This window comes from Centroberyx affinis, unplaced genomic scaffold (assembly GCF_046629955.1).
Source record: "Centroberyx affinis isolate AG114_WGS23_722 - 3 ecotype Tasmania unplaced genomic scaffold, CSIRO-AGI_Caff_v1 ptg006789l_1, whole genome shotgun sequence".
In the NCBI taxonomy this organism is placed as follows: domain Eukaryota; kingdom Metazoa; phylum Chordata; class Actinopteri; order Beryciformes; family Berycidae; genus Centroberyx; species Centroberyx affinis.
Genome location: NW_027283444.1, coordinates 45,137 through 62,572, shown reverse-complemented (window position 1 = coordinate 62,572; position 17,436 = coordinate 45,137). Strand labels below are relative to the sequence as shown.

At 42.4% G+C, this 17,436-nt stretch overlaps 2 protein-coding genes across 4 annotated transcripts; both read right to left on the bottom strand.

Moving 5' to 3' along the window:
* Positions 1-1,522: 1,522 nt before the first annotated feature.
* Positions 1,523-5,622, bottom strand: LOC139639067 (major intrinsically disordered Notch2-binding receptor 1-like). Its single transcript, XM_071513131.1, has 3 exons — positions 3,607-5,622; positions 2,738-2,956; positions 1,523-1,717 (listed from the first exon to the last, which is right to left on the bottom strand). The coding sequence occupies exons 1-3, from the start codon at positions 5,620-5,622 to the stop codon at positions 1,523-1,525; spliced, it is 2,430 nt and encodes an 809-aa protein (XP_071369232.1).
* Positions 5,623-7,824: 2,202 nt separating this feature from the next.
* LOC139639070 (evC complex member EVC) lies at positions 7,825-16,511 on the bottom strand. Of its 3 annotated transcripts, none has more exons than XM_071513135.1 (20): positions 16,113-16,511; positions 15,808-15,921; positions 15,494-15,580; positions 14,766-14,989; positions 14,526-14,610; positions 14,287-14,385; positions 13,961-14,101; positions 13,675-13,836; positions 13,094-13,310; positions 12,010-12,158; positions 11,527-11,625; positions 11,221-11,433; positions 10,907-11,016; positions 10,399-10,612; positions 9,651-9,875; positions 9,351-9,486; positions 8,817-8,919; positions 8,578-8,704; positions 8,271-8,367; positions 7,825-8,175 (listed from the first exon to the last, which is right to left on the bottom strand). In XM_071513135.1, exons 1-20 carry the CDS (start codon positions 16,290-16,292, stop codon positions 8,027-8,029), a joined length of 2,931 nt encoding a protein of 976 aa, XP_071369236.1. In that variant the 5' UTR covers positions 16,293-16,511; the 3' UTR covers positions 7,825-8,026. The 3 variants fall into 3 exon arrangements, 2 of the variants coding, with proteins under 2 accessions (XP_071369236.1, XP_071369235.1); XM_071513134.1 differs by having other exon boundaries at positions 15,814-15,921; XR_011694844.1 differs by lacking the exons at positions 7,825-8,175; positions 8,271-8,367; positions 9,351-9,486 and having other exon boundaries at positions 8,581-8,704; positions 15,814-15,921.
* Positions 16,512-17,436: the final 925 nt, after the last annotated feature.

Below are 17,436 nucleotides of genomic sequence, written 5' to 3'. Positions count from 1 at the left end.
ATATTTGCCTATACAAACCATGAGTGACGTTTTGAAGGTCTAATACACAAAAAGAAAACAAGCATTTTGATATTGTTGTCTTTCAATTGACATCCTTAGTTTCCAATGCACTTTGGTGTATATTATACCTCATGCCTGGAGCAAGTGCTTAGCTATTATCATCTAGCCTATATGTTGAACAGAAACAAATTCATTGATAACCAGCCAATACAGTTTTCATAAAGAATCTTGTTTGTCATTTAAATAGCTGTGTCATTTGGAATGGAATGTTACACCACTGGCAAAACTACATTCACCATCTGTCAAGGAACGCCAGCTGAATCTGTTGATACTGAGTGAGTGTACAGGTATGTGAAGAGATCTGGCACAGCACTGAGGAGAGAGGTCTGGCCGAGCTAGACTAGTGGAAAGATAATGTGCGTCTATAGCACTCCAAATTTCATCAATTTGATTACACGTGGAATCTCCCACTCAGAGAGTGTTTACTGGAAGAGGCTGCCTCTTTCCTTCAGTGCTCGGGGGCCAAAACATCAACAAGGTAGACAAGATTTTATCTTCCATTTCATGAAATCTGACGCTTGGTAAACACTCTGCCCCACAACCCAAACACATTTATGAGTGAACTAAATAGATTGCTATTTTCCAGTTTGAATGATGAGAGGGAAATCTCTATAAAATATTATTTTTATTGATGTAAGCTTGTTTCAGCACTGTATCATGTTGCTTAAATGAGGCACAAGAACATTCAAACTAAAATCAGAAAGAAATGCATCTGTTTGGCAGAATCCAGTACTTGTTAGTTATAAACTGTAGATGTAAAACTCCTATGTACTGATAAAACAATTATCTTAAATAGAAGTGAAATAAGCCCTGTAGTGTTCTCACGGGAACAGCTAAAAATCGTGGGTACAAAGAGTCAGGCAGTGCTCAAGGCTGAAGCGAATTCATAATGCATTTGTAACAGTGTTGTTTCTTGGAGAAAAGCAGACAAAATGAGAAAATGAAATGAAATGAGACAATTTTGCATTGGCTCAGTAAATCTAGTTTTACTGTATGCTCTCAGAGCTATATCACAATTATTTAAAACCTCCATCCTTAATTGCTTTCCTCTTGTGGACAGTTGGAAATTAATAAGAACATAAATTATGAAATAAGTGAAAACAATTATGAGGGAACAAAACTTTGGTGCTTGGGAGATTACTTATAATGTGTTGGCATATTTAACTGCATTCCAATACAGCCCAATTCCTCCCATTTTTCCAAAGTCACACCTGATGGTAATGTATGAAGAGAAGTGTCAGGAGACATCTAAGAAACAACTGATCCCCGAGTCAGTTTTAGGGTTCTAGAGTCATAGTCTTCCCTCATATACTCATCTCCATGGATTTAAGAGCATGGCAATGGTGTGCAAGTCCCTGGGTACAGCAATTAACTGCTTGTGAATGAATCTGGAGGGCAAATATACAATTCAGAAAGAAGCGAAACACAACTGGGCAACAATGTGGGCTTTGAGTGAGGATCTTCACGAGCTTATGGTGCAGATGGGAATGACAATGATGAGAATGATGGTCACCGCGGTGGCAATGAGTGCGCCCAGCTTGCAGGCCTTGGCCCGGCGGAGGTCGGCCTCCTTACGCCTGAGTAGAGCATCATAGCCTGGAGTATAGATGTCCTCCATCCAGAACTCCATGTTGTTGGGGTTCAGAGACTCCTGGGTCTAAGGGATTGGACATGACATCATTAAAAAAACTGCCAAAGCAGATATAGACTTGTAGGGACGGGTTGATGTTAATTTGAATGGACATTTTAAAGGAAAATTCCACCCTTGGATACTCTTAGACTGTTATGTATCATCCATCTGTGATATTCAATTTATTGTGGGAGTTATTTTTTATGATGTTTTATGAAGTGTTGTAATTTACTTTACTCTCAACCTGCCTCTTCTACTACAACTTCAGTTAGTGATTGCCTACATTTCCTGCATGGTGGTGTAAGAAAAATACACCACCAAACAGCAAAATGGGCCCAGAACAGTGTTTAACAGTGTTAAAGTGTTTTAGGGCGGATTTTTCCTTTAAACATGCATTTCTTAGTCCAGGGCTATAAAGTTATTTGGATCATAGAAGTTTTTGTCTGCAGAATAGATTAGCAACACTATTAAACTGACACAGCTATATTAATTACTATAACTCTCAACAACTATAACTTTTCACTTAGTAAACATCTAAACTTTGAGCAATCGACCTGCAGCATCACCCTCTCAACAGAATAATAAATTTCAGAGGCATGAGACAGACATCACAAAAGTTAAAATACATACCTTTACCTTCTGAAGGAATAACAGAGGCATGATGTGGACTTCTAGCATTATTAAGGAGCCTCTGAAGTGGGGAATTTCTAGAACAGTCCCCCTTCTGCTATTATCTGAAAGATGCAACTACCAATCAGGTTTTCCTAGGATTCAATACATCCCACAGAGGGACATCCCACTAGTACTGCATATAGTAGAGGTCTGTCCTACTTACAGACTCCATGTGAAAGTAGCTAAACCTCGCTGTCTAGGGACAGATGACATCTGTATCACATGATTAATACCAGTGCTTGAATATGAAAAAACAAGAAACGGAAACACACAATTTTTGGACTTTTAGACCAAAATCATTCACTGAATCTCAGAGATGTTACAAGAAATATAATGGTTGTAATCAAGCATTTCAACAAGTTCACCAAGTCTTACCTGTAGATCCAAAGGGGAGATTCGTGACTCTCTATCATCTACAGTCCAGATGGGCCTCCCCCTCCCCTCAGCCAGTCTGGGGTCTATGATCTTCCCAGCGGTCAGCCCACCAGTCAGACTGCTGTCCTTCTGTCGGAACAGGGCCGAGTTAAACACTTGCTCCACCAGGTTGGAGGACTTTTGGGAGAGTAGGTTAGTTGTACTGTTTGATTGGTCCATCTAAAAGGTAGACGGGGCAAACAATCAGTCTATAAAGGTATTAACAATAATCATTTTAAAATGTAATAAAAATAGGATGAAACAGTAAAACTCAGGTGAATTTGGCAATATTGGCTAAAACCAATCAAATACAACCACCAAACATGCACTTGCATTTGACATTCCTGAATGGACGAGCTCTGCTTCTCCGCAGCCTGACCAAACAATATTCACTGTAAAGGTTTTCAAGAAACAGCACCCAAAGTGGCCTGGCCAGCTTGTTAACTGACCACTTAATTACATATGTCTGCCCAGCAGAGCACAAGACCAATTACAGGTCTAACCCATTTGGTTGTGTCAGGATATAGAAACACTATGTTACACACCAGTGCAATTGCATTTGGCTTCGTAATGGATGACAGTTAAATCTGTTTAAGGACTGAGTGCTCATATGCTGTGAAACTATCATCTATCTATTCATCATCTATCTTGGCATCTATGCAAGAGTACCCATACACACATATATTTGCACACAAACACACAGACACACATTCATGTTTAATATTATTGTTATTGTTGTTATTATTATTAGTTATAGTTATAGTTATTTGCTCATTTGCTTTGCAGTGATGTATGGGGAATATAAAATCAAATGTACACAGTAGAAGTACCTGTCCCGTTTTTCCATGTAAAACTTTACCATCTTTACTTTTCGAGAATGCCACTGCCCAGTCCCGTGCAGAGGTTGACACACTTGGCCGTTTGGAATCAAAGCCACTCTTCTCATCAGGATGAGATTTGGAGGCACGACGAGATAATATATCCTTCTTCCCCTCTTTCACCCCCTTAGGATCAACCTGACTCTTGCTGCTACTTTCAATTTGCCCCACAGGAGTGTTCCATCGGCTCCAGTCCAGACTACTAGTGCTGGTCCCTGGGAACATATGCCCAGATACAGACAGAGGCTGAGGGTCCGATGTCTCAGAAGCAGGGGTTACAGGGTGGCTGCTGAAGGAGGAAATACCGGCACTGAGAGGCTCCAGCCACCGCCCAGTTGTACCTCGTCCTCCGCCACCGATAGGCTGCTGTATCTTTTCATCCAGTCGCTGCAGAGCGGAGAGCACCTGGGAAATCTCGGCCTTTACCTCATTCAGTGACTCCAGCTGTCGTTCTATCTGGTTCATACGGAGCAGCAGCTTGCAGACACTGGCCTTGAGCCCATCATCGCTGCTTTCCAAGGAGTGGAAAAGCCTTTGGAGTTGGCCTAGGCGACCACGCCTGGCCTCAGGAGTGTCCTGGTTGATGGCCCCTGATCCATCGCTGGGGTGCAGGACTCCTGTGGAACCGCACATGCTCATGTCATCTAGGAAACGAAAGATGGCACTGATGTCATCCTCACCAAACTCAGGGTCGTCTAGCGAGGTCATGAAGGAGAGGCGGTCAGCATGGACCAGGCTGCGGAGTCGCCGGGGGTCTGGAGGGTCTGTCTGGGTTCCCTGAGCCTTGACTCCATCACCTACATTTGGCACTCCACTATCCCCACTCTCCCCTCCGGAAGACCCCCCCAGATTGCTGATGGCGGGGGTTGATCGTCTTGGGAGGTGGCTCCCTGGTGAGTCCATCCCAATCCCCACACTGCCCAGGCCTATCCGGTCCTCTAAACTGTGACTCTTGTTGTTCCAGATGGACTTCTGGGCCCTGGAAGGTTGGAGGTGGTGGGGGGACCAATCTGGGATCGACCCGGGCCCAAAGTAGGTTGAGTCCTGTAGGTCATCAAGGCTCTCATGTTTGGCCCGCTGCTCCGGTGAATTGTGGACCACTGTGGGTGAGGGATAAGGATTGGAGAGCATCTCAAAGCTGTGATTGTCAAAGGCTTTCTGCCCTGTGCCGGGGCTGGGAGACTCACTGCTAACGGTCACCTGGGGTATGAGAGGTGGCTGATTATGGAAGTCCTTCTTGAAGATGTTTCTCTTCTGGCCGACAGATGATCCCGGTTCAGCATCGAACACCTCCATAGGGGCAGAGTCTCCGCTAGACTCACTGTCCGTCTCCAAGGGCAGGTAGATATTCTGCATGGTCTGGCTGGGGATTTGACCACCAGGGAACAGAGGTGTGTTGTGAGGCCAGTCGAAAGACACAGCCCTGGCCCTGGCCGGAGGGGAGGACACGAGTGAGATGGGATCGGGGGGGAGACTTGCTCGCTTGCGGGCCGAGTAATTTGGTCTCGGGAAGAGCAAGTGCTGGTCGATAGGCCTGCCGCTGGAATCAGAGTGGGTGCGTGCTCTTTCCCGTCCAGCAAAGCTCAGCTGGTGGACTCCAGGCAGAGAGGCCCCTGGGGATTGGTCGACAGGGAAGACTGTTTGGGTTCTCATTGGTTGGCTGTCATCAGGAGCCCCACCCGTCATCTGAATAAGATTGAATATAGTTACAATGTCAGCAGCCACGCCTATTGGGGATAGCCCCAGGCCTCTGGTGGTAACCCGGTCTCTGAAGAGAGTGGCTGGGAAACAGGGGTCCCGGCTGGCAGCAGCAAACAGCAAGCTCCTGAGCTCGATGAGGTGCTCCAGGTCAAAGCGGGTGCTGACCATACGGCAAAGGTCCTGGAAGGAGAGCCAGTGACGCATATTGGCCAGCTCCTCCAGGATCCCCAGAAGGACCAGGGGGTATTCCTGCTGCAGGTTAGCCATGGCTGCTCACCTGAGAGAAAGGACACACCGTTAGCAGGCAGAAAGAGGGAGGACAGACCTGGACACTCTATTGATCTCTTATTGTCCCAGGTTAAATCTAAAACAAAAGGTATTAGGACTATTATTATATTTTAAGGGTTTGCACTACAAATTAACATTTAAATTAGGTCTCTCTTTTCCTCAGCCCAATGGAATAGGCATACTCAATTCTAGTGAAGAATGGTACTATATATTATATTGTATAATAATAATAATAATAATAACAATAAAAATGACAATAATAATAATCATACTACTACTACTACTGCTAATAATAATAGTAGTAATAGTAATAAAACAGTAATAGCAATAATACCAATGAAATATTTTGTATTAAAATCAAATGGATAGCATGCTTCTTTATAGATATTTCTAAGTAACAATCACAAGCTTGATTGGGTTACAATATCAGCAGTCAGTCAGATTTTAACTCGTTTCACAGCCAGCAATCAAAAACGTTTGAAAATCAGAGTTGACTGCAAGTTTTCACCTCACATGGAAAAAGCCCTTTGAGTCGAAATTCAGATAGTGACCTTATTTTGATGGCCTAAAATAACTGACCATCTGATCTGATGACGGTGATACACTGCGCACATCCCTGCGTCACTTACTGAGCACAGAGGAACTTCAATTCAGTCATTTTTATTAACAGCTATAGGGCCTATTCTCTAATTATTAAAACAAATACGGGGACAATCACGAACATGTTGGCATGCCTACAGTAACTTTGTTCTACGTCATTAAGCTGCCCTAGAAAACGGTATGAATATAAATGAAGAGGATATAATACTGGCGTTCCAGGCGCAACAAATCTGCGCTGCGAGTTCCTGCGTTTGTGGATCAAAACATCAAATGACAGTGTTGTCGTTTGGATTGTAAACATACTATTAGCCAGTAGCTGGAGTGGTGGTAACCTATAGGAGTTTGTCGACTTACCTGTATCTACTGAGAGAGACCTACACTCCAACAGCCACACCGTCCATTAAAATCGACAAATAAAATCCGCCGTTTTACGCCAATAACGAGGCCATGTCCCACCGACGAGATCCAATCCAGCGTTCACTTCATCTTCTTTCATGGGCTTCTCTGTTTGGAGCAGCGACTAGCCCACAGCCCAGGCAGAAGAGGAGAAAATTAGAAATCAGGTCATCTTCCCACAAGTCCCTGCAGTCCCCTAAGGGACCTTAAAATACATCCAAAACGGTTTCCCCTCACCACATATCATCGACGACAAAGTCAACACTACAGCCAGATATCTAATTGATACATTGGAGGAGAGACACACTCTTGGCAGGACGTACCGGTGTGTATGAGTGGATCAGGTCCAGGAGCGTATTTTCTCAAGTTGCCATAGAGCTAATTGGTTGTGCGTTAGTATATGAATAAATGAGAAATTAAAAATGGATGCGTGCTAATTGAGGCTCCTAAAACTCCATACTGACAGCACTGACAGTAAACCATAAGGCCTAGAGTGAACTCCTGAGTCCCGTTACATTGGTGTCTATACACAGACAGCTGTCTGCCAGTCAGTCCTCACATACATTATCATCCATAAAGGGCTGTACTTAAAACCCCATTAGAGCAAGAGGAGGGCGAGGCTTTCATCCCTGAGTAGTAGCACTCTACTACAATCAAACTGGACAACTCCAATTCGCCTGACAGTTCACAGAGAAGCGCATCCATCATCCAGCGTACTCAGGAATCCCTGGCAATCAATACGGTGAATGAGTGTTGATATGAAAAACAATGTGGATGTATTGTGCTGGATGATGATATGTTATGGTCAGGCCCGCAGCATGGTAGTTCTGTCTACCAGGTGGACATATGGACCTAAGGCTGACTAATGCTTCCAAAAAAATTGATAAAGTATAATATAACTATAAAGTATAGTGCTCGACTGTAGGACGCAGGATAAAGTCAAGCCCGAGTTGCATGATTTGATAGGATGTGCCATTTTAATTTTGAGATCCATAAACTATTCTACAGTTACTGAGGAGACCAAGTGAAAAATTGGAGGCTAAACTACTTTCTATCTCCAAAAACACAGTTAAAATTGAAGACAATATGACTGTTTTTGTATATATATGTTTTTTTTTATTAAAAACACATTTTATAGCATTTTAGTATTATAACACAAGTATTAAAAATAGAGAAACCAGACATTTCATTATACCAGCACAAAAGGATAGATCCATCTTGCTAAAACCAAACAAGGCACCAGAAGTATCTACTTAAAACAATATTGCTACCAACAAACAAGTAGTGGTATTACTTTACTCGGCAACTGTCAAAATCAAGAGTAAACATTTTTTTTTTATAAAAGACACTACCATATGCATTCATACATATATACTGTATACAGATTTCAGCTGAGTTGAGATTCACGCTCTCTTTTTTTCTTTTGCGTTGGTTTTACTGCCGGAGTTATAATAGTTGGAGTCAGTGAAGGATTCAAGGCTGGATCTAACGCTGGATTCAGGGCTAGCAGGTTCAATATGTTTGGACTCTCATCACCTGTTGAATTACGGCATCATTAAGCAAAGGATACTGAGGAGTGGGTATAAATGTCAGTTTGTACACAGGCGTACAATCGATAGAGGGGTGCTTACCCGTGTTGTCCTCCTGACCGCTGGGTTCTGGATCTGGACTGTGGAGAGGCACCCGGGCCAAGGCTGCCAGCTCCGTAATGAAGGCTTCTTCTGCCTCCTGATGGACACAACACCACAATGCTTAGAAAAACACTGGGCAAGATTATAGATCCACTAATAAAACTATTCTACACATAAGGTTTTGTGCTATGAGGGAATGTACACACAGAATAATATCTATTTTTCTGGAGAGTCACACAGAAAAGCTGCATACAGTGGCATCATAATTAGTTACACATGCACACAAGACATGAAGCACAGTACTGACCAGTATCTGTCCTTTGACTCTGTCCATGTCTTGATCCTGGGCTACTTTTTTCCGCCTCAATGTCTCACACATCACTTCCTGTTCCAGATCATACTGCTCCAACACCCTCCTTTTGTGGAGTTCAACCCTAGGGCCCAAAAAAACACAAACACACAAGTATGTTTAGCTAATATGTGTAAGCTTACAACATGTAGTTCAAACAAATGAAACAGTTATTGCCACCGGCAGGTTTGTTGTACCTCTGTTGAAACTCAGTGGAGGTGGGTTTCCTGCCCCAGTTAGCCAGCTCTCTCAGCAAGGCTCTGTTCAGCTGGTTGCTGCTCTCTCGCCTCTCATTCTCTTCTGTAGAAAGTTAAAATAACACACAGTACATATTTTTTGTCAGTTGGAGTGTCCTGTGCACTCAAAATTGCATCCACGTTATGTCACACTGCCTAGACAGTTAACAATAACAAGATTTGGCCAGACACACCCTTATAGATACTCAGAAGTAGTTTATTCATCTGGTTAATTAACAATCCAGTCCAGTACCAATTAAGCTCTATGTCTAACGTACAAATACCATGTGAGCAACGGACTGTTTCTTATATGCAGAAACAGATATATTATATGTAATATATTACTGTAACCCCCATTTGTGGGATACTTTCTCCCAGGGCGTTTATTTCATACACTGCTTTTACTTTGTCTTGACAAGGAGCAAGGTAGCAGCACAAATAAAGTTTGTATGGACGTGGACGTGTGTGTGTGTGTGTTTGCGATCGTCATCTTACCCCGGTTTATGTTTGACTGATCCTGCTGCAGTTTTTTGGTAATGTCCTCTATGTGGGAGTAGTAGCTTTGGACCAGTGCACTGAGAGAATCTTTGGTCACATACACACTCTCCGAGGCAACCTCTGTCAGGTGGCGCTACAGAAGAAGAGGAGACAAGGGGATGTGGGCTGCACTGTACTTGACTGGACTGACTAATCTAACAAATACGACCATGGGAAGTGAATTTATTTCATGGGAGATGAATAAAACAATCCCGATCAAGACCATTACAGAGAAACAACCGTCAACTCAAAGCCTACCTTCAAGCCATCGTCTTGTTGAGGGCGGGTCTGAGACTCAACAGGCTGAGCCTCCATCATCTGCCAGATGGCGTGGCTGAGGGTGTTGCCTAGAAGCAGCTGGGCGTGGCTCTGCAGTAGCTCCGCCCCCGTTTCCAGTTCAGAGAGGAACTCCTGCTGGAAGCTGTGGCCCACCAGCTGGCTCTCTGGACCCAGGTGTCTCTCTGCTAGGCTGGCACTACTGTCCTGTGATTGACGTGAGACGAGAGCAGCGTACAGTCTACTGTGGATTTGAGCTATTATATTCCATCGTTGATGGAAGGAAGAGAGATAAGATGCAGTGTCCATTGTTTTCATTACAGAAAGAGTGGTTTTGCTTTCTTAATCAACCACACTGCTGCATCCTCATTGCAGACATATAAGTTATTGTAGAAAATTAAAGTAGCTCAGTTTTGAGGTGCTTAAAAGGATTTAGAAGAAACTAGATAGATGGCTTCTGTAATGAGTTCTCAGATTCAGTGCTCGGTGAAAAGTCTGCATTTACTGTTTATGTGAAGGCAATATTTGAAAATCATATACAGTATGATTCTATCCTATTCTATCCATTCTATCCTATGAGATATTTTATAAGCAAATGTCTTAGGAAGACTCCTAACTTATACCAACTCATGATGTGCTTAACTTTCATGCAAGCAGTCAATATAGGAGAGTGGGAGATATCTCATTCTGGAACAAAACTCTTCATGTGTACTTGTAAATTTGTCCCCACCTTGTTCTCAGCCTTGGGAGTTGGACTGACAGTGGGCTGGCTTTGGCTGTGATCCTCCAGAAGCAGAGCTCTGAAATCAGTCTGAGAGAGCGCCTTCAGCTTGGACAGCCTCATCTCCTTCAGCATGTGCATACAGAAGTGCCTGACCACAAAGTGTCTCTGCACCGCCACCAGCAGGCGCTCATGTTTTTTCTCTATCAGCATCCCCACTTGGCTGGGCAAAAGATCAGATCAGATTATTTTCCTATAAACTTATAAAAAAATGGATTCAGATATGACAGGATATGACCACATAAGAGAAAGCTGCTTGGTAAATCTGTTGTTGGTGCAGATTCAGTTTGTGATCACTGGAGACAATGTATCAAAGGAAGGAAAACACATATACTCCTGGAAAGCAATAATGACCGACCCTTGCCTTGAAACCTGGTAATCTTTGACAATAATCACGATATCATATATATTTGAATGGGCAAGGCACTTTTTGACAGCAGAGGTCCCCCAATCTCACCTACTGAGTGTGTAGCTCTGCCTGACCACCATGGCTCGGAGGATCTTCATCTGTTGTTCAGCCAAATGTTTGAGGCAGGCCACAACCAGCGCCATCTCCTCACCCCACACCTGGAGGGAAAGAGGGTCATCAGGCTGACTCAGACAAATTTAATAAGAGTTTTCGGCATATGTACGTTATCACAAATCTTTCACGCACTTGGAAAGTTTTGGGCTATGAAAGACACAACACAACAGTTGGATTAAATCAAGCTACCGGGCATCGATAGAAAAGTTGATAACTAAAATGGAGCTGATCCACCAGATTGTGTTTACCTGTCCATCTTTACTCAGCTGAGCCCTCATGTCCTCCAGTTGCAGCTTGGTCGTGGACTCTGCCTGCTGCAGCTGTGCATCCAGTTCCTGCTCCAGATCCAGCCACAGCTTCTCACAGCGCTGAACAGAGAGCTCTGACTTGGCGGGGAGAGAGGTGAACAAGACCTCCTTGGCTAGCTCTCCAAGCTTCTTTGACCAGGAGGAGTGAAGTTTCTGAAGATATAAGATTTTGTATAAGGATAATGTATATACACACGCATGCAAACACACACAACACAGTAGTATTCAAAGTATTCCATCCCATACCCTCCAGAGGTCACAGAGGGCTTCAGCCACTCTGTTGTCCTGCTGCTGCTCCAGGTCAGCGATCTGCTGCCTGTGTTTCACCAGCAGCTCCTGGTAGGCCTGGAGGAAAGGAAAGGTTAAAGTTTCAGAATTAGATATTAGTGGGAATTACATGCACCTTATGGTTTCAACGTGGATCTTTTTTCTGCATTCAAAATGTAACCACTGATTCGTTGTAGGGGTTTGAATGTCTGAATGACATTTGTTTTTGCAGTAAGTGTGCAGTTCAGAGTTTTCTCATCCTACTTTCAGGCAAACCAAGGGGTGTAATAATGATAAGAGTAGACAGGGGAATTTAGAATTGATAGACAATACAAATAGACAGATCACATGGGTGACATGACTACAACATCACACCTCTGAATGATTTCACTGGAGGAACCTACAGTGACGTATGTAGATGTATGATCCAAATATTGAGAAAGGGGAGGCAAAGGTCCTGACCTTGGCGAACTGTTGTGGGTCGCTGTGAGCCTGCGTTACATCCAGGATGCGGCTGTTCTCCTTGGCCTGGCTCCTCTGAAGCTTCTTCCGCTTGGACTCTATTTTCCTGCACTTCTCATTCACCATCTCCTTTGTCTTCCTTGTGCACTCTGGAACATGACAGACCAACTTCTGGGTTAACTTGATATGTATGATAGAGCAACTGGTTAAAGGAATAATCCACACTGAGATACTCTTACATTGGTATACTTCATCATCAATCATCAATCAAGTTATTTTGTGATGAAGTGTTGTAATTTACTTTCTTGGTGCCCACTTTTCTTCAACCTGCCTTGTCTACTTCTACTTCAGTTAGTGATTTCCTACATTTCCCAGAAGAGAACATGTGGGTGTAGAGAGAAATAGTGATAGTGGTAGATAGTTTTTTTTCTGGTCGTGAACAAGTGAGAGTCGTGCCCCTTACTCAAAATGGAAAGTCTTGTGGTTGCATTGCATTATGGTCTATTCAGGCTGTTATCGCTGGAGAAATTGGTCTCTCTGCCTCTTCTATGATGGATTTCTCCCTGTATGATTGCTGAACTTTGGTGCAAAACGGCAGCTTTAGAAAGAAGCCCTTGCTCTTTGATTCTGAGGAACTGGGACCAAAACCAGACGTTTACAGTTGATGTTTTACATAGTTAAAAAAAAAAAGTTTGCTATCTAACTCCATTGTAGCTGCACTGTAAATATGTTGACGTGACCTCATATCATCGGCATTTGGCCAATTGTCTGCAGGATTTTTCCTTTAATTACTTAGTAGGAACAATGGTAAGACCATCTGTAAAAACGAACTGCCACAAGATGTAAAGTGTTATGCTGAAAGATGTTCTATGAGAGTTTGGGTTGGATTAATAGGCATGATATTCAGTGCAGTCAAACAAAAACCTGACCTTATTTAGAGAACAAAAGAGGATTCCCAGAAAACGGTCTATTTTCAGAACACAGCTCATTTAAGTTTGAAAAGTAGGCTACATGTTGTCTACTTTCCTGCACCCAAAACCTGCTTGCTGTAAAACATATCATTGCCTCAGATGTTTCCACTTACCCTCAGTGCACTGTTGAAGGCCTTCGGTCAGAGTGTCCTGCAGTTCTGACAGTGTCTTTTCCATGTGGCCAAAGGTCAAGAGGTCATCGCTGGTCAGCTGCTCCAGTGTTGTGGCTATCAGGCCCTGCCTCAGAGACACTTCCTGCCTTAGCAAGGCAGGCTGGGATTGAAGTAGCCCCATCAACTCCTCCCACCACAGCAGCCTCCGCTGGGTCCTCTGAGGGAAGCAGGGGAGAACAGACATTCAAACAGAAGTGGGCACATACAGAGTTGTGACTTATGTCAAAAATCATATGGTTTATTGTTTTCCGCCTATATTTCTGTGTTATATCTAGAGTTAAAACTATTTTTATCATTCCCCAAATTATGAAAGTAAACATCTTTTTCACATGGTTTTCTATCATATTCTTTGAAACAACTGTACAAAGAAATATCAAATAAAATCAAAGGACATTTCTATGACAAGGCTCCATACCCCAGTGATCACAAATGGTATTTGCCACAAGTTAGGCAAGGTCATACATTATGTAACAGGATAATAGTAATTTACAACAATTGCATTTGCTCTCTTATCCCCTCACCTTTAGGTCTGCTTCTTGTGCGTTGATCAGGTGGTTCTCCACCAACAGGAGAGTTTGGATGAGAGAGTGAATTATATCCTGGGCTTCGTCTGTAGGCAAAGCACTGGTCTTATTCAGCAGATGCTGACACAAGGCCTCCACCTGCTTGCTGAATCCTCTGGTCTGTGGAGAGACATGGACATCAGTTTCCCCACTAACACAGTCAAAGCAAAAAAAAAAATGGTCTGATAAACTCGGTATGGTTTTAATATGGATTTTCTATCCAGGTTTTTCTCTTCTTCATTACCATTTGGAGGCCATGTTCCAGAAGATCTTTCTGAGCTCTCTCAATCTCCTCCAGGGTGCAGGGAGCATCTGCTCTTTGGTCCTCATTCTTCTCACTGGCAGTCTGGCCTCTTGGCAGCCGCTTCTTCAATTCATCCAGTTCCTGAAATGGTGACACAAGCAATGACAAGCCAAGACGCCTTCACATAGCTTAAAAGTTCAATGTCAGTGTGTCTATCTACGGCAAGTAAGCCAGTCAATACAGAATGTAAGAACTGTTGATATTATGTCTTTTGTATGATTACAGTTTTTATGTGCAATAAAAAGGCATAAGACATTTGACTCTACCTTTTCCTGCATTAGAAGAACATTTTTGGAGAAGTCAGCGGCATTTTTATCTTTTGGAAAACGATGGCTGAATATTATTTTCACCATTCGGAGAAAGATCTATAGCAGGAAAAATGAAGCAATGAAGGAAAATACAAAAATATTAACATTTTGCCATTTGAATGGAATTGGATACATTTTAAGAAACATATTTGATATATATATTATTATTGTGCAAAAAATATATTATATACACACACCAGACATTTTTCTTCCTGGAGCTGGGAGCAGTGCTGTTGTATTTCCTGAAGGGCCAAACAGTAGAGGCTGATCCTACCTTCAAACCTGGAGAAATATCAGATATGATTGCTATCACTATCCAGTCAGACTCAGATTTGTGCATGCAGGGTGTGCATTGTAAGGGTGATTAAGAGATTCAACTCGGCGTTACGCCTCCAAAGCACTATAGAGGTATCTAGAGACCATTTATAGGCTTATACCCAGTTTGTGTCAGTGTGTGTGGGTAGTGTGAAACCCTGGTGAAGCTCTGGTTCTGCAGGCTCTTGGGGATCAGCGAGGGGGAGATAAACTGGCTGCTGTCATCATTGTCCTGCTCCTGGCTCAGAGTCTCTCCAGCCGAGGAAGAGGAGGACTCCTCGTTGGGCATGGCCGGCAGCTTGGAGTGCTCATGTAGCGAGGGGTTGGACGCTCCATCTGCTAGAGGCTGACAGGTACAGCAAAGCGTCACAGGAAAACTTTATGTTAGATCAGTGTAATGACATCGTTAGTCACCTGGCCTGTGTTCAAAATCTCTTTAGTTCATACATAATCTTACCAGTATACAAACATACTGCATGCCGTATGTGAAGTATCAACATACTGATGATTTCAACATATAACATTAAACCTTACTGAAGCCCAAATGCTCACATCAAACATCAGCCAAGTAAACCATATTTAAAATAAACTGTAGTGAAAAGTGCACTTATCAACATGTATTAGATAAGGCAGTGGGGTGTTCATACTACATATTAAACTGGGCTTTGTCCTGTATATTTCCTGGAGCAAATTATTTTGTTGCGTACTCCAAAGATTAATAAAAACTTTACAAATCAGTGGGCATGTTCATACTGTTTGAGCCTTCGGTTTAATAGATGTGTAATGAGTAGGTGTTACCTTGTGTACCCCATGAATAGGTGTATATACTGTGTAATTACAGTGGACTTACTCTGTATTTCTGGTTGATGGGATAAACCACCTTTGCTCTGGATGCAAAAGCAGCCACATCACTGTTCATGGGTGGCTGCCTCTTCTCCTGGTCAATGAGTAAACACACTAAAAGGTTAGTGGGAAGTTAACTAGGAAACATCAGAATGTGTGTGACCCTGTATGCACATCAAATGTTAGTGTGTAGCATAGAATTATAACTCTATCTACTCTGTATGTAGACTATGTACATTTGATACTTTCCAGCTATCTTGTGCTATCAAACTAGTGTGAGTACCGATGTAGAAACTTGTCTTGGATGTGACAGAATAATACTTTTACATTAGTGGTGCCACTCGGAGCTTCTTTTTTGCTGTTGCTGACACAGTCACTCTGATTGTTGTCCACTTCCCCGTCATCAGGTTCAAACAGTCTCCTTGCATTGTAACCCTAATGGGATGAGATAGGAAGAGAATATAAACCTAAGTAGAAGACAGACATGATGAGTTGCTGTAAATCACTAGTCTAGTGGATAGTTACAGTGGATAGTTAGAGTTATAGTGGATAGAGTTAGATAATTTATGATGTGTATGTGTGTGAGAAAGAGAGGGGAGAGAGAGGTTGTGAGATGTTTAACTTACTTGTCTGGTTAACAGTATAGGCTTCAGGCAGAACACATATAAAAGAGCAGCAGCTAATATTCCCGACAGCCCTCCAAATACCGTGGCCACTGTTAACAGTCCTGTGTATATGTGCAGTGATTCGGCGAAACTGACCAAGACATCAGTGGCGCATTCCGTTATCAATTCCTGGTCTGTCATTTTCCAACAAATCCAACAAACAGGGAGTTACGGCGAACGTTGAAGATTAACGTTAGCATTTTTGTATGATAGCGCTTCTTCGCAAACGTTCACATTTTAAACTCCTCACCTGGACGAAAATAGCCCAGGCTGTATCACTGACATTTGTTGCAAGCATGTGTTTCTGAATGATTTTCCTTTGTAAGAACTTTTACAGTTTGAAACCTCACCATTTGCTACAAACATCTTCAGTAAAAGGAAATGCAGCAACTTTTTTTTTTACAACAACGACAGATTCGGTGAATATCTTAGCCAATGGGTGGACAAGGATTTGATGATGCGAGTCTCACGGAATTCCAACTAAAGTCGTTTTGGAGAGGAGGACCAAGTTGCCTCAAGTCATCCAGAGAATAACACCGGAAAATACGATATTTTATCTTCAAAATAAAAGCATGGAATGTGTCACTGAGCTAGAAAAGAGTACACACTGTACAGAATTACATTACCGTGGATATGTACAACGAAATGGACCATTTCAAAAAGAAAACCCAACAATTTTATTTTATTTTGCAACATATTCCTTCTTCCACATATTCTTAATGTACGGAAGAGGATTACGGTCACATGTGAAAAATGTATTTGAGTTCTGAGATTAAAGTCAGAATTATGAGTTTAAAGTCAGAATTCTGAGAATAAAGTTGGAATTCTGAGATTAAAGTCAGAATTGTAAGAATAAAGTCTGAATCTCAGAATTCTGACTTTAAAGTCAGAAAGTTTAAAGTCAGAAGTCTGAGGAAAAAAGCCAGAACTTTGTTTCTCAGAATTCTGAGATTAATATCAGAACTCAAAAATTGTTTTCATATATGGCCCTTGTCCTCATCTCTATTAATGTTTACATTAGTACGCTGAAAAAAAATTACACGAGACGATCGTTTTATTTTGAAAATTAATACCGGAAGACCATCTTTTTTCACAATGTCTGGCTTGACACTCGTGGAGGAGGAGCAGTATTCCTCCAAGTTTGGAAATGTCTTCTCTTAAGTTTTACAATACCAGTGATTTTGGACTTTTTTGTTGTGTGCTAACCTGGTACAAACCGTTGAAAAACATGCTGTAATTGTTTTCTGAAACAATACAAATAAGATGTTCTTGTGTGTCAGAAACG

Excerpts from the sequence above, each read along its gene's own strand:
- LOC139639070 (XM_071513135.1), bottom strand. The coding sequence starts at position 16,292 with ATGACAGACCAGGAATTGATAACGGAATGCGCCACTGATGTCTTGGTC. Across the intron at positions 10,613-10,906 it reads CAGAGCTACACACTCAGTAG|CCAAGTGGGGATGCTGATAG; the intron begins GTGAGATTGGGG and ends TCTTTTGCCCAG. Across the intron at positions 8,368-8,577 it reads GAGTCAAAGGACAGATACTG|GAGGCAGAAGAAGCCTTCAT; the intron begins GTCAGTACTGTG and ends TGTGTCCATCAG.
- LOC139639067 (XM_071513131.1), bottom strand. The coding sequence starts at position 5,622 with ATGGCTAACCTGCAGCAGGAATACCCCCTGGTCCTTCTGGGGATCCTG. Across the intron at positions 2,957-3,606 it reads TACATGGAAAAACGGGACAG|ATGGACCAATCAAACAGTAC; the intron begins GTACTTCTACTG and ends TCTACCTTTTAG. Across the intron at positions 1,718-2,737 it reads TCTCCCCTTTGGATCTACAG|ACCCAGGAGTCTCTGAACCC; the intron begins GTAAGACTTGGT and ends CCAATCCCTTAG.